The 27,787-nt window shown below is 39.1% G+C and overlaps 2 protein-coding genes across 2 annotated transcripts; one reads left to right on the top strand and one right to left on the bottom strand.

Moving 5' to 3' along the window:
- Positions 1-1,182: 1,182 nt before the first annotated feature.
- Positions 1,183-14,283, top strand: LOC121517531 (CDK5 and ABL1 enzyme substrate 2-like). The gene is made up of 9 exons (XM_041799366.1): positions 1,183-1,746; positions 3,413-3,505; positions 7,241-7,318; positions 7,477-7,576; positions 7,687-7,858; positions 7,937-8,034; positions 10,077-10,183; positions 10,358-10,562; positions 12,890-14,283. The coding sequence occupies exons 1-9, from the start codon at positions 1,199-1,201 to the stop codon at positions 13,028-13,030; spliced, it is 1,542 nt and encodes a 513-aa protein (XP_041655300.1). The 5' UTR covers positions 1,183-1,198; the 3' UTR covers positions 13,031-14,283.
- Positions 14,284-16,783: 2,500 nt separating this feature from the next.
- Positions 16,784-27,699, bottom strand: LOC121517530 (proteasomal ubiquitin receptor ADRM1-like). The gene is made up of 10 exons (XM_041799365.1): positions 27,612-27,699; positions 25,694-25,921; positions 25,500-25,616; positions 23,250-23,373; positions 23,035-23,121; positions 22,797-22,899; positions 22,367-22,608; positions 19,656-19,813; positions 19,161-19,263; positions 16,784-17,144 (listed from the first exon to the last, which is right to left on the bottom strand). The coding sequence occupies exons 2-10, from the start codon at positions 25,901-25,903 to the stop codon at positions 17,041-17,043; spliced, it is 1,248 nt and encodes a 415-aa protein (XP_041655299.1). The 5' UTR covers positions 25,904-25,921; positions 27,612-27,699; the 3' UTR covers positions 16,784-17,040.
- Positions 27,700-27,787: the final 88 nt, after the last annotated feature.

The raw sequence follows: 27,787 nt of genomic DNA, 5'->3' as shown, positions 1-27,787 counted from the left end.
TCAGCTTTAATATAACACTACTGTTGCCCCCATACAATGTGATACAATGCTCCAAAACATTCTCCTTGATGTCTTTAAACTATTTCTGCATAGCTTTCGCTGTATGCTTCAGGAAAATAACTTCTCCCAAGCCGTAGTTCTCTTGCAGACTGAATAAGAATGTCCTCCAGGATTTTCTTATATTTGCTGCATTCATTTTACCCTCTACCTTTACAAGCCTTACAGGGCTGAATGCCAAGAAGTATCCCCACAGCATGATGCTGCCACCAAGTGCTTCACAGTTGGCAGTGTTTGGCCTCCATCAAACAGCATCTTGTCTCTCCAATCTCTTCAATCTCAGCTACTGAAGCTTGTACTACATCCTTCATTCATAGGTGTCTTGGTGGCCTTTCTCACTAGTCTCCTTGCATGGCCACTCAGTTTCTGAGGATGTCTGACCTACGTGGATTTGCACATCTGGACCTTTGACATACAGGTGTCTTTATACTATAATCATTTGAGGCACATTCACTGCACTCATGTGATTCCCATTTCACTATTAGTGAGACTACTAGATTTCAATTGGCTTGACCTCTGTGGATTAGGTCAGTCACTTTTCAATTTTTTATCACTTATTTTCCATCACATATTTTTATTTAACTGCTTTTTAGAAATCTCTTCTCACTTCGACATTAAAGGGGTGTTTTTAATCAAAAAAGTCAAATTATGTTGACCATGATTGATTTATGAAATCAATAAAAGGGTAAAATATACAGTGAGTGAACACTTTTATAGGTACTGTAAATAGATCTTAAAAATAACCACCATCAGCCAAAATAATTTTTCATGAGATACCAAACCTCAATTTACAGACAAAAAGATCGACAATAGATAATTCTGATCTGATCCAAAAGGAAAATCGCTGGTTTAGTAATCTCATATTTGTAACAAAAACCGGCTTTAATCCATTAATTTGGCGAACACGTCCTTTGTCTCGCATGCACCGCCCTCTGTCATACTACAGCCAATCAGCAAAGCGCAAGAAGAATATTTTTGCATAATATATATTCTATCCAATCATATACCCGTATTTACCAGTATTTACATGTTTAAGGATACATAAGTACTATACATCCAATCATTCCACAGGGGGCGGGGCTAATGCGCTGGTACCAGTCACTCTTTCTTTTTGCGTTCAACTGCCACATTTCAAACTAGAATGGCGACCGCCGTCTGCGGTCTGCAGTCTACCGGCAGTAAATCAGCGAAGCTACACCGAGACCAACGGAGAAAAGCGAAGGACTCAAGGAGACGACAGGCGGCTCTGTTGTTTCTTACGAATATCTCACTCGATGGACGGCCGCCGTGTCAACTTAGTAATGGAAATACCGACCAAAAAGCCGGCGAGGAGCTCCGTCTCGGAGACAGAGACGGAGGCGCTACGGTCGTGCCCCTACCGGCGGTTAGCCAACGGTCGGTCTCCCAGGTGACAGACACCACTGCGGCCGGTAGTAGCTCATCCTCCAGTTTTCAGGGGGTGATTAGTCCTACCCGACCTTCTTTGGTAATGTCTCCGGGAACAGCCGGGACAAGTGCCGTGGGGGCTAACGAGGTATTTTTGGAGGGTGGCAGTGTCGCGGAGACCCCTACACTGGACACCCCTCTGTCGCCTGTCCCTGCCGGACACCAGCAATGCTCCCGGGTCAGGTCAACACCCACCGCGCTGAGCCCGGTCCCGGCGGGGAATTCTCTGGATTCGCGGCAGAGGTGAGCATATTACAGGACGACGTCCCACTGTGGGCCTAAAACGGTTTCTGACTTCCGCATAATATGAAAACACTAGCAGGTACCATGAGAGGAATTCACTTTCATTTCTGTGCAGGGTGAGGTTGTTCCAGCATGTTCTCTGAACACTTTTCATTAATCCCCCATAGAGATGTATGAGAAATGGTTTTGGAATGCATATAGAAAATATATCAGGAGAGCAATCGTGTTATCTTAAAACGTGTATGTTTCATTGTACTCTTTTACAACCACTTTTCCAAAAAAGTTGGGGCGCTGTGTAAACTGTAAACAAATACAGAATGCAGTGATTTGCTAATCTCATAAACCCATGATTTATTCGTAGTAGATCATAAATAACATATCAGATGATGAAAGTGAGACTTTTACCATTTGAATAAAAATATTAGCTCAATTTCAGTTTGATGGCATCACCACTTCTTATGAAAGTATGGACAGGGCCACATTTACGATTGTATTATCCCCTCATCCTTGAACAATGGCCTGTAAATGACTGAGAAGTGAGAGGACCAGTTGCGCTGATAACAGGCTAGGTGGCCCCTCTAGCCTTCAGTGTGCACGACAGAGCGTCCTTGATGTCCAAAAACAATTTAAAATTTTGATTCACACCAGCACAGAACAGTTTTCCATTTTGCCATAGTCCATTTAAAGGGAGCTTTGGCCCAGAATAGACCTTGTTAACACATTACTTTTTCTTTGCATGATACAGCTTTAACTTGCATTTGTGGACGATGACACAGTGAACAGTTGGTGGACAACCATTTGTGGAAGTTTACCTGAGACCAGTGGTTTCCAGTCCAGAATGATGCCTGTTTTTAACACCGTGCTGCCCGCGGGCCTGGAAATCCCAAACATCCAATATTGACCTTTGGCCTTGTCCCTTGTGCCTAGAGATTTCTCCAGATTCTGAATCTTTTAATGATATGTACTGAAGTTGCTAGGATATCATTAGTCTCTGTCCAGCTTTACTTCAGAGAGGCTCTGCCTCTCTAAAATGCTCCTTTTATACCCATTCATGTTACTGACCTGTTGCAAATTAACCCTCATCAGTTGCAAAATGCTCTTTAAGCTTTTTTTCAATAGTACCACTTACTTTTCCAGCCTTTTGTTGCCCCGTCCCTACTTTTTTGAGATGTCACTGCCATCAAATTCAAATTGAGCTAATGTTATTCACAAAATGGTAAAATGTCTTAGTTTAAACATCATTTTTTTTGTTTGAAATATGGATTTATAACATTTGCAAATCACTGCATTCTGTTCTTATTCACATTTTATACAGCATCCCAGCATTTTTGGAATTGTGGTTGCAGGTTGAATTCAGTTGCTTGATGCTTTTTATTGACAGTTTTTTGTATATAAATCACATCACTGCCACTTTTCTGAAATAGCACATAACTCCTGTCAGCTGTTTGACTTGTGATGTGAGTTATTGTGTGTGAAAAGTACCTCTTACAGTTTGACCCTTGAGGAGTTTGCCCTTCTCTGTGGTTTTACCTAATTTAAGATGCAAAAAGATTTACATTTATTCCAGATTACATTGTGAGCCTTGTCACGTGACGACTTTTTGTATGTTAATGTTTTACAGGCATTAATGAGGGGATATTTTGTGTCTTTCATGATCTTTACACAGGTTAAGGAATGTCTCTGGCTCTCCTGGGCCCAAGGTGCCAAAGAAAGTCCACTTCATCAAGAGTATGAGGCAGTATGACACCAGGGGATGCAGGTGAGTCCCCAAGAGACATTTGCATACACAAAAACCTTTGCATACCACATAAAGTGGAGCGAGTCTGCTTACAATTATCCTGCCAGAAAATGTGAGAAAACAACCCAAAACAAAGGCTGTTTTATCTGAAACAGTACTTTAACTCACAAGCAGCGTTACTCTTGCTCGTATTAAAATAAGCTGCTTAACTCTGGCACACTGACATAGTTTATACTGCAGAGGAAAACAGCTGCTTATGGTTGGTTACATCTATGAATATAATCACCCTTGGAAGTTCTACGAAAGCTGACAGAAGTGCAGTGTGGAAATCTAACACCCCTATGCACCAACAGTAAGCTTACCCCAGGACTGAAATATCACACAGTTGCCGGCCTGATCAGCTGGTTGATTAGTGTAAGAAAACAGCATCACATTGGTGTAACAATTTGGATTTTTAAACTTCTCTTGACAATAAAAAACATGTCATAATTTATTTTTCCACCAGCCAATACCATGTTATTATTTCCACTTTTACATTTCACTTCTCCAACATTTCATGCCCTCATGTTTATGTGTCGTGTTTTTCTGCTGGTGTGTGCAGACAGTGATGTCTCAATCCTAGATTACCCTACAGGTTCGACTTTCTGCTTCTGCATGAAGCAGTCACTCGGTTCATGTTACATACTGAGCTGAAGCTTGGCCATGTTGGTTATATAACTGAGCGAACACGGGTAGATTTCCGTGCTGTGATATTGTCGCCTGGAAGAGATGTGATATCTCTCCCTGAGACCCACAGACTGCTGACTGTTTGTTATTGATTTCTGTTTTGTGAGGCCTCTCTGGTGATTGTGCAGTTTTCCGAGGTGTCAAAGGAACTGTTGTCTCCAGTGGTTGTGTTGCCCTGAAGTACTCTCTGGGTTGATTGTCCACATTTTTGTCAGAACAAAAGAGGGCTAGTAAATGTGTTATATGTGTGCTGGCTGCTTGTCCCTGGATCTGGCCAGCTCCATTCTAAGCCCCAGTTTGGGCCTCTCAAAGGTGGTGTCACTTGAAAAAGAGCTATTTTTCCAAACCTCTGACACTTAACCTATAAAAAAAAGCTCATATCTCTTCAAAGATAGGCTTTATCTGCCTCTAAGACTCTTGCAATCATTTGAATGAAAGATTATTCCGTTTCTTTTGGAACATAAGTTAAGTGAATCTGCTGCCAGATACAAAATTACAATCAGAATTTTAAATACAACTCACATTTTATTGCCTTTAATGTCTAAAATACTCAACAAGAAGATTAAACGAAAGTTACGTATATTCAAAAGTTTTCATAAAATTTCAGATACAACTTTAATGTACAGTCTTAGAACCATCTAGTGATTATCGTTTGATAAATGTTTTGTGCCTTGAGGTTAGAGAGGTGGATTTTTTTCTTCAGTTCTGGTGAAGCCAGCGATTAGCATCAAAGGAATCAAAGGTTCTTTTGACTTTACATCTACAATGAAATCATTCTAATTTCTTTGTCCAGATATGTGAGATACAGAAGCTTCACTCATGCTCACTTTAGTCATATAAGCCAGAAAAATAAACCAGTTTTAGCTATGTGCATTATTGTATTTTTGCCAATGTTTACATATTAATTTTAGCTTGTGCCAATTTACAAATGTAGTTCAGACTCGGGCTGAACAATCTGGGAGAAATGATCGGAATTGCAATTTTTTTACCCAACGTTGCGAATGCAGTTTAATTTGCAATTATTTTACTTCCTAAACTGGTGTACTTTCAACAATCAGAAGTAAAAAAAATCATCCTACATAGGGCTGAATGTTTTTAAAAAAAAAGCCACATGAGCTGTTGTGTTGAAGGTAATGATCATTTTGTCATTCTTATTTAAAATAAGAAAAACATATACAACAATAAGGAAAGTAGGATTTCTTGAAAACTATCCAGAAAAAAAAAATACTCAAATGATATTATTTGTAGAGCATAACATATCAGCTGCAAAAAATGGTATCAAACTGTTATTTTAACACATTTCAGGGTCAAAGAAATATTGTACCTCCTGTGATTTGAAAATTGCAGTAAGACATGTTGCGATTCAATCTAAATTTCAAATATTTTCTCAGCCCTAGTTCAGACTTTAAACCTAAGACCTTAAAGCACATTTGAAAGTTCAAGGACAAACAAAGAAACAAACTTCAGTCCTTAAAACACACTTTCAATTTTAAATAATTAGGAAGAACAAAGAAAAAGACTTCAGCTGACGTAGGTCTGTTGGTCCTGCCTAAACTCAACAGGCTTATTTATATTTGCAGCAAATATTTACAGCTGGTATAGGCAGATTTTTATGGCTAAATATCAGTAGTAAATATTAGTAGAAATTTTCATATTTAAACATCAACAAAAATGTTCATATCTTCTGACACTGATAACAAAACTTATAAGCTAATATCTACCAATAATGTCCTACTTATTTATTCTAATTTGATATACTCACAAATTAGGTAAATTAAGTTTGCTAAAATAAAATCATGGTGAAGATTTGTAAAAAGTCTAGCTTTGTCAGGTCTTCTTTTAAGAGGAGAAGAAATATTTAATCAGGTTTTTTGAATGGAGTTGGTCAGACATTTCTGGCTTCTGTCAGATATTTAGAATCCAACCACTGACCGGCACATTTGTGGCCTAAAGTCTAATTGTTCGATCTGTAGTGGAATGTTCGCTACACTTGTGTGAACATATCAGCTATGTTAATAAACCATCACAAGAATACTGTCAGTGTGGGCTGGTTTGACATTAGTGTGTCAAAAATCAGCTTGTCTATTGTTACCAACACAGAATTGTATACATTGATCTACACTGAAGCTTGCTTATACATGTTTTGTCTATAAAACTAGAACTACAAATATACCACAAACAGAAACCAGAGCTCTAAACAGTGAAAATTACAATGCATGTGCACAGATTCATCATCTTTATGTGAATCTGTAAATAGAGATTAACTTATGTGTAAGTATGCAAATAAAACAATGTTTTCTGTAAGAAATTTTCAAATTTAAGGCAAAGAGTCAAGCCAGATAATGATCTTTTTTTGGGTATTGTTTTTGATTGAAAAATTGCTGACTCTAGATGAGTTCAGTTTCGTAAAAGAGAGGGTTTTTCAGTTCATAAATTCATACCAAAATATGTTTAGGTTTTGGTCCTCATTCAAACTCCATTAGGCTATTTAAGAATACTACTTTATGGGCTTTATGAGGTTATCTTTCCATGTTCAAAAAAAGAAAAGGCTAATTAATTTTAATAGAAATATTTGACTCATCTGTATGTGCACCTGTATTAGTCAGAACTGATGTTTCTCTTTATATATCACATTTCCTTTTACTTACTTTCAAATCAGATTCGAATTTGCAACAAATAAAGAAGCTGCAGCGAGTCCTATTTTTGGATATCATTCTTTTCTGATGATTAATTGTCAAATGATAGCCAAATGAGCGTAGCTTTACTCATCTATGTAACTCAAACACAGAAGTAAATCACACATGTCTCATCCAGGTGTCCCCCCTCCTGCTTGGACCTTTAGGTTTTAGCTGATGGATGTGTGGCTTTGGTAGTGATGTTGTTCAGTGTAGAAAGGCTCAGTGTCTGATTCCTCCATCATTCTAGCTCCAGCTCTCATGAATACCCCGAGCACACAGTAGCTGTCACTGTGGTAGTAGCTCGTAGACTGACACTCCATCTTTTGTCTGCTGTACTTGCTGTGTCCTGCAGGATCGTGCTGATTTGTGCCAAGCGGTCGCTATATGCTGCTTTCTCAGTGCTGCCCTATGGAGAGAGTGCTCACCTCAGGTACACAGAAAGCACCATCCCAAGTAGAGAGCACCCACCCCTCGCTTTTATGTTTCCATCATCCTCCTTTTTCATCCATATCATCATAATTCTGTGGGCAGGGTGATGTGGTGGCAGTGGGCTGTGAAAGTGACATGAATGTGACTCTTTCTGAACAGTGATGCAAAGCTGGAGGCTCAAAGACAAAGGTTGTCGTCTGTGGTGGCAGTTGACCTGCTACCTTCCCTGGAGGGGGTGGAGCTGGGCGCCATCGGCAAGGTGAATGTCTCTCTGATGTATGGGGGGATGACGACAAACAGAAATACTCCCATTAATTATAAATCTGCTCCATTTGAAGCTCACTGACTGCTTAATCTTTTCCTCCTCAGACAGTGTCGTATGCTCAGTTTCTTTATCCGACCAATGCCTTAGTGAGGCAGAAGAGCAGCAGCGGACCACCAGAGAGCTGTACAGCTCAGACTCCTCAGTCACGTTTCCGTGGCAACGGGCAGAGGAACTTCACCCCTGCTCGTCTGAACAGCAGCGTGGCTCAGGACCCATGTATGAAGACACACACACACCTTCATCTCTGTTGTTGTTGTCAGATATTACAGAACAGTATGTCTTTTGTGTTTTCAGGTACAGAGGAGACGGTGGAGTACGATCCTAACCTGCTCAGTGACCCTCAGTGGCCCTGTGGGAGACACAAAAGGGTCCTGATATTTGCATCATATGTGGTGAGAGTTTGACCTTTAGGTGGTTGTGTTATGCTTTATTTTTTTTCTTTTTCTTAAGACTTGTTTTTTTAAAGTAAGGTTGGGGGTGAGGGCAAGGGTTTCCTACATGTTCAGCTCGTAACTCCCAAAATGTCAGTGTCAGAGACAGAGGAGGGTTTAGCATATAATGTTGTGCAAGCCATGCACACTTGCTATTTAGTTGCATGAAGAAATACAAAACCTGAAGTTTTTACTGTGATGCTTTCAAAATGACTTAATATTTTCCATAAATATATGATTTTTCTTTTTTGAAATTAAGGTACTTCTACAAGTGCAACTGTGGCACAGCTGTAAACCTGAAGGCCTTTCTGCTGCCAGATTTTTAAATACTACGTAAAACAAAAATAACTGCACGCTTTATGTAATTATGTAATTGCACAGCCTGACATTGTGATTGCAATTAGATTAATTGTGCTGCACTATTCCAAACACAGACATAAGAACAACAGAAAGGAACCTAACAGCCTAACAATGTAATTTAATGTAGTAATTTGTTGTAGGAAAGGCTTTGAGCAGAATGCAGGCAGGGTGTTCTCTAGTATAGATCTTAGTGCTGACTGGACCTACTACATTCAGTAATGAACAGGAGATGTCTGTGTTTTTCTGTGTATTTTCAAACTGTGAAGGACCTCTACATTACTGCTGTTAAATGAGACTTATATTTAAAGACATTTTTACACATTTCCCTTTGACCATAAATCCAACCTAATGACTTTAGTTTTAGTATAAATCAAGCTGATTGTATGTATATATATTGCAATAATGGGTAAAATAAACAATTTGAAAACATTTTAAATTACTCATTGCTGCTTGGACAGCATCTCTCCCTTCTCTGACTCACAACCTCCTGGGTGGTCTCAACCTCCACTTTAGGAACCACTGGATTAGGGAAACATAGTTTTTTAAGGGGAGTAATTCTGCTGATGAATGTTTATTTTTTTTATACATGCATATTGTTAATGTCCTCATGAGCTTTCTGGAAATTCTCAAGTACATAACAAGCATTCCTATCAGAGAAAGAAACAACAGAGCAGGTGGATGAAATGAAAGAAAATTGTCTGGCTTCAGTGAGTAGATTATTCACTTAAAATTAATAAATGTGGGTGAGGATAAAGTAGATATGCACCCTAGTCTCTTGACTTGGTCATATAAGCAAAATACTCCTGCATTTTCTGTATTCTAGCAGTAAGGGTATGTTTGGTCCAGCCCATTTGTCCATTTCAGTCATCTTTGCAGTATTTTGACAGAAAACCATAGTATATCTAACACAACACAAACGCGTTATAGAAATATGATTCCATTCCGTGATATAAGCTTTAGATAATATAATTCATTTTTCCTTTTTATTTATTTTGATATGATTATTTTTATGTGAATATGTAAAGCTGTATTCTTGCAGTTTTTGCATAATGCCTGTTAAACATCTAAAAAATGCAAATGCAAATTGTGAATAATAAAAAAAGAATAAATGCAGATTTAAGTAAAAAAGTTTATGACTTAGTTAATCTGACTACTGTGCATACTTCCTATCTGGAGCAAAATCTTTATAGCTTCACAAAGTAATAATTAGGAAGTAATTAGGAATGCACAGATGCATCTGTTTGACATCAGTATTGGTCAATATCGGCCATTGGTAAATACTGTGGGCATAAGCTGATGTCAGAAGCAGTTTTAATCTGTTGTTTCTTGTTTCAGATTTTAGCCCCATGCTATATAATATGACGTTTGTTTGTTTTTTTTTGATGGAGTCAGTAAATTAAGCAGTTCTCCTCTTCAGAACCGCCTCTGTTTATTTAAACTGTGTAATACTTCCATTATGTCCCATCCTCATGATTTTACAGCTGCTGAGCTGATTATGTCACAGGACTGTAACTTCAACCACAAGTGCGTGTAGAAATTATCCTAACAGAGACTGCTCATATGTAAAACAGTGAAGCTTTATCATCGCTGTGAATCCCACTGACATGTGGCTTGCTCTGCTGGTTTGTTTTTTCCTGCTGCAGACGACTGTGGTCGAGTACGTGAAACCATCTGACCTGAAGAAGGACATGAATGAGACTTTCAGAGAGAAGTTTCCTCACATCAAACTGACTCTGAGCAAGATCAGAAGGTACAGATAAATTACATTTCTCCTTTGATTTTGAAGTTGTCCTCTAGGAACCTTTTCGTGCCTCCTCACACCGCCTCAGGCTTTCTGATCTGATGTAAACAAGTCACACAGTGTACCACTTCTTACAAAACTAACAAGCCACTGTTACCTCACCTCTCCTCTCCTCTGCTCTAGTCTGAAGAGGGAGATGCGGGCTGTGAGCGAGGAGTTTGGCCTTCAGCCGGTCACCACGGCAATGGCTTTTGTTTACTTTGAGAAGCTGGTGCTGCAGGGTCGCCTCAACAAGCAGAACAGGAAGCTGGTGGCAGCGGCGTGCATGCTGCTGGCTGCAAAGATCAGCAGCGATCTGCGGAAGCCAGAAGTCAAACAGCTGATTGATGTGAGTAAAGTTTCCACACAAACAAATCTCAGAATGGAAACAGAAACAAAGACATGTTTACCTATTAACTGTTAACCCCCTCATACTTTTAGAGATGACAAAGCTAAGAAAAACCTGTAGCACTTACTGTTGCACACAGTTATTAAAAATCTTAGTGAAGCTCTTATTAAAGATTTCATGAAAGAATAACTAAATCCTCAGACCACTTTGGTCAGCTGAAAACCTATGTGCAGAGTATTTAAATTCATCATGTTTCAGAAATATGCATTGTGACTGCCCTCTACAGGCTGAAACCTGGCTACTGCAATTGAGTTTTCCTATTGGCTGACTAGGAAGCAGGTGGTGTATGTGGTGCCAGCTTTTGTTGCCACAGAGCTGAACAGCTTCCACTTGTTTTTACCATGACTGTTAGCTTCAGTAGAAGCTGCTGATAACTGATAGTCAAATACATCGGCGGGCTCAACCAATGTGAGACACCACTGTGACACTCTAAGCTTTGTTGGTAGTGTAGTTCTTTTCAGAAACAAATTATGTTTTATTAAAACAAATTGTTAAATTGTCTTCTACTGGACTAGATGCCATCATTTCTCCATTTAAACTCTGTATGGTTAAAAAAAAAGACCTTTAGATTTAGTTGTAGCAGCCTAGAGCTGTAGCCTTTATGATGTTGTAGCTAAAAAGGACAGCAGGGTGGAGTGAATAGTCGTGCCTCATTCCTCCCACCCTTCATCACTGTTCATGGCATATAAAAGGGTGGCAAAAGCTTAAGCAACTTTTTAGAATTGATCTGACTCAGTATTCATACTGTATAAAAAGGAGAACATGTCGCTACTAGAGTAAACTTTGGTGACACCTGGGATACCCATGATTAGAGCAACTATTGTTGAATGATCTTAAATATTTTAGGGTCAAATTCATGTAGTTTTGAAGTGAAAACTGGTAACACACAGCAATTTATTCCGTTTATGTTCATTTATCTTGTACAAATGAAGAGTAGGAAGGACCTGTCTTAATAACTAAGTGGCAATTCTAGAAGCCTGTGGAGCCTAACCTCCAATTTTCACGTACACTGGCTGCGCCGCGATCCGCCAGCAGAGCGCACTGTGGAGCATATTACCTCCTCTCTAATCAATCTGAGTACATGCTTCAGTCCATCTCCGCATGTCCAAGAAGCACCAATCTGCTCTGCTTTGCTGGAGATGCGTGCCAGGTCTATTTACAGTCCAGCTGCTGCCAAATCACATCAATCTATGTAGAGCAGATTGATCCACACAGCCAAAAAACTTAAAAAGCATCTGGTCAACGTCAAAATACAACACTCCTGATAGTGAATCTTTGCTGTATCAACATTACATCTCATTCTGTGGCAGAAGCAAAACATCCAGAGGGCACAGAGCTTCTACGGCGCCACTAACAAGGAAATGTTAACCTCTGAGGTGGAAAAACCACACAATTTTACAAGAAACCACACAACTGTTGTAGAAAACCTAAATATTTATCTTCATAATGTACTCACCTATGGAGGAAGCACAAAAAAGTCATGGGGAAATGAACAAACCTTGGAAGGCATAGTAATCTGCTGTCAAACACTATTACTGCATGACCTCGTAGCTCTCCCATGGTCTTATGCCCTCTTGTCTCAAGTTGTTCAAGGCTGTGCAGCACTCTGGAATCGCTTCCAGTGTGTGAGGTTGCTCACCTTCAGTCAGAGCTAAACTGTTGCATGTCAGCACAGCCTGTGTATGTGGAGAAATGACAGTGTACTTAATTAAAGCTCCTATGAGGATCTTTAACTGTTGATTTGAGTGCCCCCTACAGACAGAGATGTACATTTTTGCCCCTCTTGTCTTTGTACTTGTGTAACTTGCTTTTTCCATCCTGCTTTCTTCTACTCATCAAATATCACTCATTGTTAAAATTTTCTGTTGGAAATATAAACAGAGCAGTTTCTTCTGTCTACTGTAACTCACTCTGTCCGAACAACCTGTTGGCAGTCATAACATAATCAAAATGTAACTAGATGGAAATAGTCAGTGTAATCATGGATGTTCTGTTTTGCTTTTGTGTTTCATATAAAGGCCTCAATATTAAATTCCGTTTGTTTTATAACCACGGGAGCTTTTAATTTGCTCTTTTTGATCATCTTACCTTTAAAAATGATAAAAAGAAAGCATTTTCCACCAACAAATTAGTTCTGATCTCCATTAACAAAACATGCATTTATTAGATGCCAGAGTCAAACAGACAGAGAAGCACACTTAGTTTCCTGGTATCTCTGTCATCATCATAACAGCTTCTCCTGTTTTTTTCTCCCTGTGGACAAGCAGAAGCTGGAGGAGCGATTCCGTATAAACAGGCGAGAGCTGATTCCCCTCGAGTTCCCTGTGCTGGTTGCCTTGGAGATGGGACTTTACCTCCCCGAGAGCAAGGTCATGCCACACTACCGCAGGCTGGTGCAGCAGGGTTAGGACCGGATCTGGTGAAGCCTGACACTCCAGTGGTTTCATTAGCAACCTCAGCAGGTGTGTGAGAGTGTGTGAAGAAAGCTGGACTTTGAGTTTGAGCTGACCTTGTGTGAGAGCGTGTTTGAATCGACCAGTTAATAAGCTGTGGTGTTACGTCTGGTAATATTTATTTCTGTCAGTCGTGACTTGAGTCGCTCACTGTATATGAAGAATAACTTGTTTACACTTGATGGCAAATATCATAGACTTGATGGTGTGTTTCTGAATGTGTTTCTAAATGTTTGCGTCTTTGTCGTTCTGATCTTGAGCTCTATGTTAGAGATGGCCAATGAGCACATTAATGGTGCTTTTTCAATCATGTGACACATTATTATTTTAAAGTGTTCTTCATGAGAATGTTTGTGTTTTACACTCGTCACCCGCACCTTTCTCTTTACTATACACTTGCAGCCTGTATAGTATTTATTAGAACAAAGAACTCACTGCTGATTTTTTTTATGCCTTTAAATCCACTGTGACACTGACACGTTTTTAGCCATTAGACTGAAACATGACACTGTAGATTGACTATGGGGGAACTGTGTGATATTTTGTAGTTATAAAAGTGGAAGAGGCCTTTTAATTTATGATGATTTTATATTTGTATTCTCGTGCCACAATAATGCAGCCTCAGTCATGTATTTATTGTACAGAGGGAAAACATGGGTTAACACTCCTGTGGTTACAACTTTCTGATTTACACAATAACAGGATTGTAGATTTGTATTATTACAGTTAATGTATTGTTTTTATCTCATAACGTTACCCAGGGATTTGTCTTTTGAGAAAAATGCACTGGAGTAGTCTGGCTAGTTGTCAAGTATTCAGTTCTCAGGAATTTTACTTTCTTTGAATGTCTCATCATAATGTTTCTGACCCAAAGAGAAGCTCAAAGTAGGGATGCATGAATCCAAAAATTCACTCTACTTGCAGATCAATGGATGTGTGTTGATACTGAGTGCCATTACGAGTGTTTAGGTAAAAAGCTAAATGACTATGGAGAGATGGGATCATCTATATGTCTAAGTCAGGCTTGACTTCATCATCACTGTCCTTTCCTGTAGTGCAGGGCTGTTAATCCAGTTTTAGTTAGGATTTAGACTTTCCACAGTTGTGAAAAATAATCAAGATAGATTAATTACTGTGCAGCATGCCATGTTGTGCTCGTTCTATCCAGGTTTTGTCATGTGTGGTAAATAAAGAGCACCCTCCCTTCATTTACAGCATGTCACTGGCCTACTCATCAAAAGAGCTCTCATTTTAATTTAAGTGAGGAGCAGAGATAGTTTGAGAAGCAAGAGAACCAAAGAAGATGACAAAAAGACCGCCACTGGTTAGCATAAAAGATAAAACGACTTCAGACACATGGAACCACTTTGGTTTGGAGGAGACCTAAAGCAATGTAAAATAAGTTAGTCACATGGTTGTGGCACCACCTCAAAGATATATGATCACTGAAAATTTTTTTGACTGGATCCTAATATCAAGAGTTAATATGATTTAGTTAAAATTGAGAGCCCCGACTTCCTTGATATGAAAAGACAAGAAAAAAAATAACATTTGCTGTTTTCCCCATTATTTTATTAATAGTGCACTTAAGGGTTGTCAGAATTTTGAATGTAGATGTGATTCTTGTGAAAATCAAACAATATAGCTACCACATTAAAAAATTAGGGATGCACCACAGTGTCAGTTTAACATCAGCATTGGCTGATGTAAGCCCTGTTAACAGACAGCAAATAATGAGATGTGAACTGATGTCAGTGGCTCATGTTTGTCTTTTGTGTTATTTCAGCTAATGCTGGTGAGACGTTATACTTAACTGTGACTCAGATAAGGTTTTCTGTTCAACAGAGGCATTCGTCTGTTGAATGAACAATGACATTTTCATCGTCAAACAAGAGAGAAATCAGTTGGCAGAGTGGGATTTGTACTCAATAGAGGCCATGAAAAACATTCTGTTTGCAAATTATCACTTTGCTGCTATGTAAAACATTGGTATAGGTACAAACTAGGGATCCACAGTATTATCAGCATGATATTGGTACCAGCAGTTAGTGGCATAAATACCCAATTATTGGTGTTGGCAGATATGAACACTTCTGCAGATTTTACCAACTGATGTAGTTGTAAATATCAGCTGTATGAATGAAGTAGTTTGTGGAGTTTTAGGCAGGACCGAGTCTTTTTCTTTGTTTGTCCTCATTCCATAAACTTTAAGGTGTATTTTGATGACTGAAGCTTTAGGTCTGAATACATGTAAATATTGGTTTCAGCTAAAATTTGTTTGAAAATATTGGCCCATAAGGATGCACCGATACCAGTTATTTCCAGACCAAGTAAGAGTACAAATACTTACATTTGGGTACTCACTGATACAGAGTACAAATTCAAGTACTTGAATTAACATGTTCTATGCTTCTACACTTAATGTTTTAGTGCATTAATTTCATTCTTCTCTACTTTTGTAGAGATTTATTTATGTTAAAATATCACCAAACTGTAGACATTACTCCAACTTGGCTCTAATACCCAATACTGGTATCAGTATCAGTGCATCCCTATTGGCATATTTGGAAACAAAATCCGACATTGTTCATCCTTTGCTTCAGCCCTAATTTTTAAAACCGGTGCATCCCTAAAAATAAAAAATAGAAGCCCTGTGCACCAAAGATGAACTTCTTTTTCGTTATCAAAACATGCAGACTCACTTCTGCAAATATATTGCAAAAATATTCGCCTAATCTGGACAAGGCCTTTTCCCTCTCACTTTGCCTAACAATCTGTAGTTACTCAAAAACTTCAAGTACTTTTCAGAACTATTAACCATTAAAACAGCACAGATGGTATCATTTTTAAACATGTGGTATCAAAAGTACAACCCTGGTGCACCAGCAAATTGCTTGAAAAACAATCTCCATTTCACAGTCCCTATTGTGGCAAAAAACAGATCAGACTGAAGAAACTTGAGTATAAAACACTAGTGACTCATTAAGTGCATGTAGATGATAACAGCATGTTGACTGTCACAATACTGAACCCAGCTTCTGAACTGTCCCCATAATCAGTGAGGGATCAGTGCATCCTTAGATTTTAAGTTGTTACTGTAGCTCTCATGTTACTGGAATCATTTTTATTATCAATCACAGGAAGGTAACTGACTGTTGTTCTTTGATGGAGCATTTTTTTAAGCATGTGAAGACATCTTTTTTTAGTACCAGGTGGTTTCACGCCTGCAGGACTTCCTGTGTAGTCATTTGAGCCATGTTGAGTATGGGTGGAAAGAAGTGCCTGAAACTTCATGGCAGTGAAATGGTTAATGTATGTTATCACAAATATTAAGCGTTGATGTTCTGGTCCGTGAAAGATAATCAGAGACTCTGGTAGTGATTCTGTTTAATGTGTGTCTGCTGTGGTGAAATGTACTGCAATAAACGTCCAAACACATCTGTTTAAGTGCACAAATGTTCTACTTGTATGGTCGGTGTCAAATGAAAAATCATTGTTTTCATACTGTCAAATGGATGTTTTTTAAATATATTTTCAGACACTGAAAAACCACTGGAGTGTGTGTGGTTTTTTTTCAACCCAGTAACGTTTAATTTGTTGTTTTTAAAGCTGTTTTCTTCCATTCAGGGCATTGAGGGTAATAAAGTCAACAGCATGAAAAGTGAGTGTTTACCAAACAGCCTGAGATAAAGACACAACAGATGAGTGTTGTTTTTCCATGATTTTACTGTTCCCTTGTGTTTGGACAGCACACACTGATAGCTGACATGCAGATAGAACAGATGTTCATTATATTGACTCTGTTTATATTATTGAACACACTGTTGGAAGATGGACACAGCATTATCAGCAACGGTGAGTCTTAGTAACAGTTTCTACTCTATGAATCATTGTATTTGGTGTTAAATAGTAACAAAACAAAGCAGCAGCTAAATAAATAAGTTAAATAATATTGTTGAGAGTTTTTAGTCCAGACTCATGTCTTCATCGTCATCTTTCTTGTCTTTGGAATCTCCCTCCTGGTCGGACTTTGTCTCTGTTTCCATGGCTTTGGCAAAAGCCTCCACGTCTGCAGAGGTAGAAGAGAGGCCATTACTGCTCCAAACGTCAAATACTCTGTAAATAAACACCCTATATTTATTAAATCCATGTTATATTCATTCAGTATAGTGAGGGAGTTCCAGCCAGTCATTAACTATAAATTAAAACGGACAGCACTTCTTCATCTTCCTGCTGTACAGAACTGAAGCTAGAATAGCCGTGACTGGTGCTGACATGTTGGAGCTTAGATGTGCTAAAGGGAGATGGTTGCTTACACAGGATGTCTGCAGGGCTTTAAAATATTTTAACAGTTGATAAATCAATTTAGCTAAAAGTAGGCTTTTAAAACGTCTTAAATGCAAGACTATGAGGTCTTAATTTGGCAGTTTTTTAAAATTCCATAGTAATCTAAAAAGCCTGTAGGCTTTAATATGCTTTAAAGTCAGAATTTAAGAGTATTAAAAGTATCCTGAAATGGGAACTAGCGGTATAACTACATTTAGGTCGCTTAAGTAAAAAATAAGACCTTTCATTAAGCTACCTTATGGAATCAGTTTCTGCTTTTCTTATAGACTAATATCTAAGAAAGGCTAATTTTGTACAACAATTGGAAATACTATTGGTGTTCAATTTTCTTTGTTACATTTTTGTCTTACTACTGGCACAAAACATCTATGTAACTGTTGTTATTGTAAGGGATTGGAAATTGGAGATTCGATGGAGTCCTAAAATATATGAAGAGGGTGTCATGAAAAAGGTCGTGAAAAATATTGAAATGTCAGAATTTCTGTATAAACCCAGTTAAACTGCTGAATCAACATCATTGCCTTAAGTTAACTCAATCACACAGTTACAGGTAAGATGCAAATGATCAGTACAGACCTTTTGCTGCTTATGTCATACAGTCTTTAAGGTAAAGGAGCAAGTTACTCAGTGGATGCGAATACTGAATGGATACTAATGCAGACTTGGGCTGAACAATTTGCAAAAATAATCGAATTGCTATTTTTTTCCCAAGTATTGCAACTACGATTTATTATGCAATGATTTTTAGGTTCATCTTACACATTTTTAATAAATACAAGCAATAAATCATTCTAAATTATAATGTACACAATATTAGATACAATATACCAGGGGAAATAATTTAAAAGAAACATTTCATTGGGATTTTTTTTTTTTTGGCTCGTATTGAAAATTTTATCAATTAGTATCCTGAGGGGGATAATCATTTTTATGCCAATCCGTTTTAAATAAGAAAAACATATACATTAGTAAAGCAGGAATGTTTTATCTAAAAAGAAACACAAATCTCTGCTGCAAAAAATGTGTTAAACTGGTATTTTGACACATTTCAAGTTAAAGAAATATTGCAACTTGTGTGATTTGTAAATTGCAGCCTGCCATACTGCGATTTAATCTAATTTGCAATTAATTGCCCAGGCCTAATGCAGACAAATTCCCCACAGTAAAGCGTGTAGTGCACATTGTGGACAAGGAAAGTTTAGAAGCATGGCTTCACACCTTAAATGCTTAATTTCTTATATTCTAGAGTATTTAAGGCCCGTTTTTGTAATGGCATTAGCTGTAAGGGTAGCTTTATTTCATTTACTGAGTAAATATCTGGCATTAAGTGTATGAATCTAAAACTTTACTTTCTACCAAGAAATATAGCACAATCACTAACATAACTGCGCTATGATGCTAATGGAAGCGGTTAGTCTAACTGCAGATATGTGAACCTTCCAGATTGTACTGTTATGCAAGTTGATCCACATAATTAAATTACATATCTAACACTATGACCAAATGTGGAAAGCAGATTTTAAGAAATGTTAATCAGATTATTTCAGAAAATCAATAAAAATGCTAAACAATCCATCATAATAGTTCATAAAAAAACTCATTTGTGAAATGTGTTCTACAATGCTCCTGTTATACTCTGAGTGATAAACAGTAATGAACTGTTTACTGCACAGATTTAAAATACTTTTCCATCATTAAGGCGTACAGTAACAGAGTCTTTGTGTGATCAAACACTGACCTCCTTTGTTTGCTGCATCGACGGCCTCTGCAGGCAAACCAAACTGGTTCATTAGAGGCCCCAACTGCCCCGACGCCAGAGCACTGCTGAACATGCTCATAGCCTAAAGAGGGAAAATAAATACCAAAAATTAGAACGGAAACCACAACACCACGCTAAATACCAAGTAAAGGCAGGCTCATAATGATCAGAATCCTGCTGAAAGGAGAATACAGGATGTCACTGCTCTGTAACAAAGGACAATCAAACGGTTAAATGTCAAATCCAGCCCCAAGCTGGAAACAAGAGCCAAGAGTGGTTTGTGCATTTATCAGATGTGCTGCCTGAATCTGCTTATACTGGAAAAAGACAAGCTCAAACACTATATTATTGAGAGCTTTTCTATATCTATAAAGACAAATATTAAATTTATATATAATAAAAACATTAAAAAACAACAATTTAAAGTTTAAAAAAAATCCCTGGTTGTTAAACGGCCTCCAGTGAGCAGTGTACCTGCTGAAACTGCGGCGAGCTGAGCGTGTTTTGGAGCTCCTCTGAGCTTTGAGGCAGAGACTCTCCTGACGGCAGGTAAGGCATCAACCGCTGCTGCACCTCAGGGTTCGCCAGGATGGGAGCCATGACTTCAGGCGTCAGGACACTGGCCAGATCCACTGCAGGTAACAAACAGCACACCTGACTGGTTAGTCTGACTAACAGATTACTGTTTACACATCAAGCACACATTGAGCCTCATTATTAACGGTTTGAGGTTTCTGTCCAAACAATGCAGCGTTGTCAAGATACCAGTTGTTTGTCTTTTCTTTTTTTAAAATCTTTTTTTTTTTTTTTTTTCGGGTTGGGTACCTTTTTCAGATAAGACAGTGGACTGTTAGATACAGAGAACAGCACCCAAAGATACCAAAATTTTAAACTTATGATACTTGCAAAAATCAAACTATATCAATAAATGTTTTTGTACCACCAAAAATACAGCAGAAGCAACCAATATTTGACAATTTCTTGTTTTTAATTACTAAAACTTGCAAGGAAAACTCCTGCATAATGTCTAAATTGCACAAATGCCAACATTTCCAAAACATGAGACAGAATACTAACCTGACACGCCAGATAGAATTTTTTCGCACATCCATCTGAAAAACCTTCGATATACCGCGTCTGGGAAAGGCAGAGCCTTTGGAAAAAAAAACTCGGAGGGTGATTGGATGAATGTTCTGTCTGGCCAATCAGAGCAACAAAACACGTAACCAAGGTGCGCGTGCTCAGCTACTGAGGGATAACACGAACCATAGCGACTATAGACATGTCAGTACACAACTTTTGTCATTTTTGAAAAGAAAACAACTCACTGCTGTTCTTTGTTCTTCTTTTAATGAAGAAATGTTGTCAAGATCTTATAAAACTGGCCCTTTAGCAGCATTCACGCTAATGTCTTTCGCCATAACGGCACCAGCCTCTTGTTGCTGCTTGGTTACGTCACAACTCCGCCACGCCCGAAAGCACTGCCCCTCATCACTGATTGGTCCTGTCACTTTCTAACCGGGCCCAAACGGTTCAGATGGGAGCTTTGCAAGATGGATTTACCAGTGAGAAACAAGGAAACAGGCAGATCCATCTGCTTTGCAAGGTTAATACATTAAGACTTAAGAAATGTTTTTTATTTAGAGTATCAATGACATAGCCTCATTCCAAAAAATATGATTCAAATATTAACCCACGTAGCGCCGTTTTTGTTTCCAGTCTCAATCAAAACCTCCTCTTAGCTGCCAACCTCACTATGTTCCCCAGCTATCTCTAAAGGCCAGCTCAGACTACACGATTCCTTTGGTCGTTAAGGACGGCATGATGTCGGACTATACGACCAAAACCTTGTCCAGTCTTGGCTGACAGCCTGGCCACACTACAAGAGTGGTCCAGACCGCTCAGCATATGCTGACATCACCATTGTCTCTGCGACTGAGTGCAAGTTCACAGGTTGAGGGGGGGCGGGCCACTACAGAAGCACTTTATGGGATTATAGCGGTCTTTAACTCATAAAAAAGAAAATAAGAAACAATTTTGGATTGGATTATGGATGATAAGTATGGATGTATCAAAAGAAGGACAATATGGACTGGATCTCCTTCAGATAGAACCTAAAGTATCCATGTGATAACGTAAATAAAATAAAATGTACACATTAGTTTAGGGAATAAAGGGGGATAAAAGTGGTAAATCTTGTAAATGATGATGCAAAGATAATGAGCAAATGTTCTCCTGTTGTTAGACGTCAGGATTCACGTCGTTGACGTTAGGTCAGGGTGTCAAACTAGACAACGATGTATGAAAAATTCTGACATGCTAGTCTTGTTGAATCGTGGTCATGAGGAATCGTAAGGAGTCTTGGACGCGTCATTAGTTATTTCACTCTACAAGACGGTTTGTCGTTCCCAACTCTCAAAATCGGCACGAGTTTTGACAACGCGCTGCGATGTCACAGTCGGGCTTAAATCTGGCTGAATTCGTGTAGTCTGAGCCAGCCTTAACTGATCTTCACTTGCTGTTTGGAGCTGCACAGGTTGTGTTCAGTGGGTTTTTAGGCTTCCTGCTTCTGGTTTCAGTACTAAGTGACCCTTATGACACTAAAAACACTGGCTGAAACTCATTACAAAGCTGCAGAGTCAGGCGATAATTCTCTGCAGGGTCCATCACCACGAGCAATCTACCTTTTCACATGCAGGTAGTCATCTGACAGCTGTTTATGAAAAATATTGATTAAAGTCCCTCCTTTCATAGCACCTAAGCTAATTTCGCCTCTCTTTTATATTCTCTCTGCCCGTTGTTTACTGTTCCTACACCGTCAGCTCTGTCGGCTTTATATGAGGATCTGTTGGCACAGTGAGAGTGATAAACAATATCCATGAGGCAGGGAGGAGAGCTGTGCTTAATGTAGTGTAGCACAGTAAAATTTAATCAAAACTGTGACAGATTGGAGTGTTTGCTGAAGCTTCCAGCTTCTGAAATAAACTGAATTTATTAAGTAAAAATTACACCAGATTACAGATACTGTTGAGTTCACAGAGATTATTATAAGCTGCATAATTACTTGAAATGACACTAATTAGGTCTAATTACTGTATGTATTCTCCCTCAGGTGGTTGTTAAAGTCTTTCTCTAATCACAGTTTAGGGGATCTCAGAGTTACAGCTCTGTGTTCAGGCTCTCACCTCCCTGTCCACTGGCTGGCACGTTCATGGTGGCCAGGATGCTCTGTAGGTCTCTCAACTGGATTGGCTGTGAAGGGTTGGCTGCCCCCGCTGCCAGAGAGGATACAGCAGGGGTGGAGGGGGTTGTGGCCGTGGGGGAGGCTGCTGAGGTTGCAGAGGGAGTGATGGGGGTGGTGGGAACCTGGGAGGAGCCGAGCCGACTGGCAGCAGAGGTGGAGGTTGGGGTGACAGCTGTGGAGGGACTGAGGGACGGAAAATTTAAATCAACTGAAAAGCTTTTATGCAAACAAGCCTCACAGGTATAGGAATGGGTTTGAAGTTGCAGATGGCCTAGTGGTTAGGTAGTGCACCATGGACAGAAGCTAGTCTTCCATGGGGGCACTACAAATTCAATACAATACATTCAGAAAGCATTAAAAAAATAACTCACCTTGTGGAGGAGTTACTGGCTGCAGGAACACTGCTGCTGCTGCTACTGCTGCTGCTGCCCAGGAGGTTGGCCAAGCCTGGACCAGCCAGCGCCCCAAGACCACCTATTCATCAAAAACATCACATCTATACTGAGCATGAAGGTGTATGCACAAAAAAGTCCTTTATCTTATCAGCATCTTCTAACAACATCTGGTCAACAACTTGAAAACTTTACGAAAGTTTAAGAAGTCACATACCGATCCCACCGAGTCCAGTCGGTCCAATGAGCTGCATGAGCTGGTTGTGGCTCATGTTACCCAAAAGGCTCTGCAGACCTCCTTCCCCTGTACATGAGAAAAAAGGGGCACAAGGCTTCAGAATGGGTGAACTTAAAAAAAAAATCTTTTTGGCATTATATTTCAGGTTTTTGCACAGGTCATAGTGGACCAATTAGATGGAAAGCATCCGTTACCTCCCAGAGCAGACAGATCGTGTCCTCCGCTGCCACCGCTACCGAGGGCTCCTGGCATGGGCGGGTTGTTGAGGTACTCGTTCACTTTACGGCAGTTTTCCTCATCCTTGTCTGTCTTTGGCTCCTGAGATCAGAGAAAACATGAATGTCAGAGGTTTCACATATGATGAGGTTGCACTCAGAGAAAAAACATCATGAACCAATTGAATCTAAACTTTCTTATAGTTATAAGCAGACCTGCACACAGACTTGGCTGGACCCTGACAGACCCAGAGAGCGGGTCCTCTGCAGTTGTGATTACTGAAAGTATAAAGTATAAATATGCCTGTTTGATCAGTAGCATTAGTGGTAGCATGTCTCCTGGCTAACAGTTCATTTTGGAGCTGAAAGTGTACTAAGCTATAATTGGGTTCTGATGTTTAAAATTATTTGTGCCAATTTTTCTTTAATTTTGCCACTATTATTTGGCAGTATTCATCAATTTTGCACACTTTTGCCTATTTTTGCCACACTTAAACTGCTTTTCACCCCCCCCTACATACACACACACACACAAACACACTACTTAAAACACATTTGTGCCACTTCTAACCCATTTTAGTCACATTTTAGCCTCTTTTCATCACCTCCTCCATTTTTATCACTTGAAATTCTTCTTGCTGCTTTTAACCCATTTTTTCTACTTTCAAAATACAATTTTACCAACATTTCCACCCATTTGTGCCACTTTAATTTGCCATTTTTATCAATTTGTGCACTTTTTTACGCATATTTGCAACACTTTATACCCCACCCCCACTCTTTTTTTGCTATGGTTAACACATTTATGCCACTTCCTACCCAATTCTTACACATTTTAGCCTCTTTTCATCACCCCTTCCCCCATTTCGACAACTTTTAACCCATTTTGGCTACGTTTAAAATCCCATTTTACCAACCTTTCCCACTTATTTTTTTATCCAATATCTGCCACATTTAAAAGCACTTTTCACCACTTTTTCTGCCTTTTTTGACACTTTTTCCTATTTTTTTGCCTCTATTAACCCAATTTTGCCACTTTTAATCCATGTTGCCATTTTGGACACATCCCTGCCTCCTTTAACCCTTTTGCCACTTTTCAATTCTATTTTCCTTTTCTGCCCATGTTTGCCACATGTAAGCCATTTTGCCACTTATCAAACACTTTCCACCATTTTTTTTGCCTGTTTTTGCTACACAATCCATTATTGCCACCTCACACCTATTGTTGCCTTTTGTTGTACCCATTTTTGCAACTTATATCTCCTTTTCATCACTTTTTCTGCCTGTTATCGCCACTTTCTGCTCATTTATCACCTCTGTTAACCCCTTTCTGCAACTTTTAACCCATGTTAATTCTGTTTTAAGAAAAGAAGTTTTCATTTTGAAGAAGTCAATAAACTATGGCATAAAGAATTAAACACAGCACATATTGCTTTGACAGGAGTGGCTATTATTCAGGTAAGAAATCAAATTTGGTTATCACAGCTTAAATTTACAGTGGACCATGATTTTGCTGATTTCCATGGGCCCCCCATTTGGCTGGGACCCAGAAAGCCCTCCCCTTTATTCCCCCTTTGGCCTTGGTTATAAGACAGGCTGACCTCCTAAAAACAAATCTAAAAGAAGCAACGCTATTATTTAGAAATTGTAGTGTTTGAAGGATAAGGCTGGATTTTCTTATTGACGACGGATGCCTTCCTCCTAAGACTTAAACTGCACCCTTTAAAAGCTGTCATGAAAAAACTTGGCTAGCAAGTGTAATAATATACGTATTTGCTTTTGGGGACTTTCCTGAGCTGTAGGTTACAGCATGTTTCTTGTTCTTGTGCTTAAAAGGAGCAGAAAGACTGTGCTTTCTGGACAGAATTAAAATGATTACACCGCTCTGGTATTTACCAACTAAGGTAAATGTCATCCAGTGGCTCTATTATATTATTTTGATGAGTTATGTAAAAAACAATGATGTTTTGTGGTATGGAGGATGAACAAAGATTCAGCTTGAAAACAAGAAATTTTAGGAGCAACAAAAAAATTCATATAAGGCCTGCATGTCTGTGAAATGCAACCAACTGAATATTTTTTTTGCTGCAAAATTGCCAAAAAGAACTGGAACTGCATCTTTATCAGCTTTATAAAAGTTTATCTGTGCATGATTATCAATGCATGATTATGCCTTTAAAAAAGCTTTAAAAGCATATAAACGTAAATAGCAGACGTCCCAGTTCATACCTGCATCCAGAAGAAAAGTCTTTTGGAGCCAGCTTTGAACTTCAGCACATAGACCCGCCCGGTGGTGCACTGGTTCACCCGTTTAAACTCACAGTCATCGGGGAAGATGATCAGATCCTAAATCAAAACACATGAAAGGGTTAGACAAACACTAACCCAGTCAATGAGAGATGCCAACATTCAGAGCCACCTACGTCATCCACGTTCCCTGTGGTCCGATCCTTCCAGCAGAAGTGGATCAGGGAGTCGTCGGTCTGCTGGATGTAGACCTGACCTTTACGCTTGTCAGGGGTCACCGTGCTGCCCTTCATGGTCATCTTACCAGCACGAAACTCCACCAGATACTTACTGGAGGAGCCGCGGGACCCAGACACCATGCTGGGGAACAGAGCGCCAGACGCCATGATGATAAGGACAGACTGCTGCAGGGACAGAGAAGAAGGTCAGCAATTTACTGAGAGATAACGTGCAGAAAACACTGTGACTATACCCTTAAATATCACGGTATACAGGACAGGTGACTTTCATCTAGAAACAGGACTTTGGACCACTGAGCAATGGTCCAGTTCTTTTTCTCCTTAGCCCTGGTGAGACCTTATGATGTCTGTGGTTCAGGACTGGCTTTACCCTAAGAATACGACACTCATGACCTATTTCCTGGACCGGTCTGTGGGTGGTGGCTCTTGATCCACTGACTCCAGGCTCAGTCCTCTTCTTGTGAAGCTCCCTTAAGTTCTTGAATCTGCTTTGTTTGACAATCCTCTGAAGGCTGAGCTCATCCTTGTTGTTTATGCTCCTTTTCTTTCCACACTTTTCCCTCCCCGTCAACTTTCCACAAATATGCTTAAATAGAGCCTCTGAGAACAACCTGCTCTTTCAGCAGTGACCTTATATGTCTCACCTTCCTTGTGGAGGATGACAATGATTGTTTTCTGGACAACAGTCAAATCAGCACTCTTCCCCATGACTGTGGTTGTGTGTACTGAACCGAGTGAGAGAATGAAGGCTCAGGAAACTTTTGCAAATTTGACTTTTCTACAACATTCTAATATTTTGAGATCATGAATTTGTAGTAAACTGTAATTATAAAGATTAAAAAAAATCTTGAAACATTTTACTTTGGATGAGACGAATCTAGATTATATTGAAGTTTAATTTCCTGGATTAAATCAAAGGAAAAAAATAAACTTTTTCCATCATATTCTCATTTTTTAAAATGCTATTGCATGTATGTATGGAAGTCAACCTAGACTTACTGCTACATGTTTTTCACGACCCACTTTCAGGGCCCTACCCACCAGTTAAAAACCACTGGCTTAGGCTATACAAAGAGAAATGCAATAATATTAAATGTTATGTTAACGATGACAAATATAAATAAAGTCTTACTGATTGTTTATTTGTGAAAATATAATAAATTCTACCTTGTGCTTTTAATGGCATGTTCTCTGTATTTGACAGTATTCTTGCACTGATATTTTCCTTTATAAATGTAGACAGGATTGCTAACTTAGCAGCATTATATTTACTTTAACTCCAGTCTTGTGATTCGGATCTATTGGACCGATTATTTGGAAATACCCACCCCTACTTAAACAAGAAGCATCTAGAACAACTATGGTCTACACAGAAGACTTCTCAGGGTATGTGGCTATCTTTTTTCCTTCTATTTCACTGTTTATGAACAACAGACCAGTGTTATATCACTTGCTGTGCGTTTTAATGGTGGTTCTTGTACATTGACTCTAGACATGCATCTAGCCTACTGACCCATCTAATGAGCCGCTACGTTTTCATTACCTCACAAAGATAACGTAGTTTTCCTATGTTGAAATTAAAATATCAAATTGCCTGACAATATGATAAAGACTCATATTTGTAACGAACAACACACCAGGACAATCAGACACCCAGTGCCCCCATAATAACAGCTACAGGAGCAGCCACAGTAGCCACAGATGACTCTGCATCATCTAGCTAGCGGCGTGTTTTAAGCTAACGGTAGAAACGACAGAGCTGCAGTTGCGCATTTTAATGCTGTCAAAACAAACTAACAGTTTCCTGTATGTTACACTTTCAAAATATGATCGAAAAAGAGATGTTTTTACTTACATTTACACACTGAAATTCCGTTTAGCTGAAGAACAGTTACATGCACAGGAGATTATTTCGATTGGCTGACTGCTGCCGGGGCTTTACTGTGATTGGTCAAAGCATGTGTCAATAATGAGGGCTTTAAATGCAGTGCGCATGCTCAGAAGAGATGTCACAATAGCCGGTGTATTGCA

This window comes from Cheilinus undulatus, linkage group 11 (assembly GCF_018320785.1).
Source record: "Cheilinus undulatus linkage group 11, ASM1832078v1, whole genome shotgun sequence".
Classification (NCBI taxonomy): Eukaryota; Metazoa; Chordata; class Actinopteri; order Labriformes; family Labridae; genus Cheilinus; species Cheilinus undulatus.
Note: the sequence above shows the minus strand (reverse complement) of the source record. Positions and strands in the feature narration are given on the sequence as shown.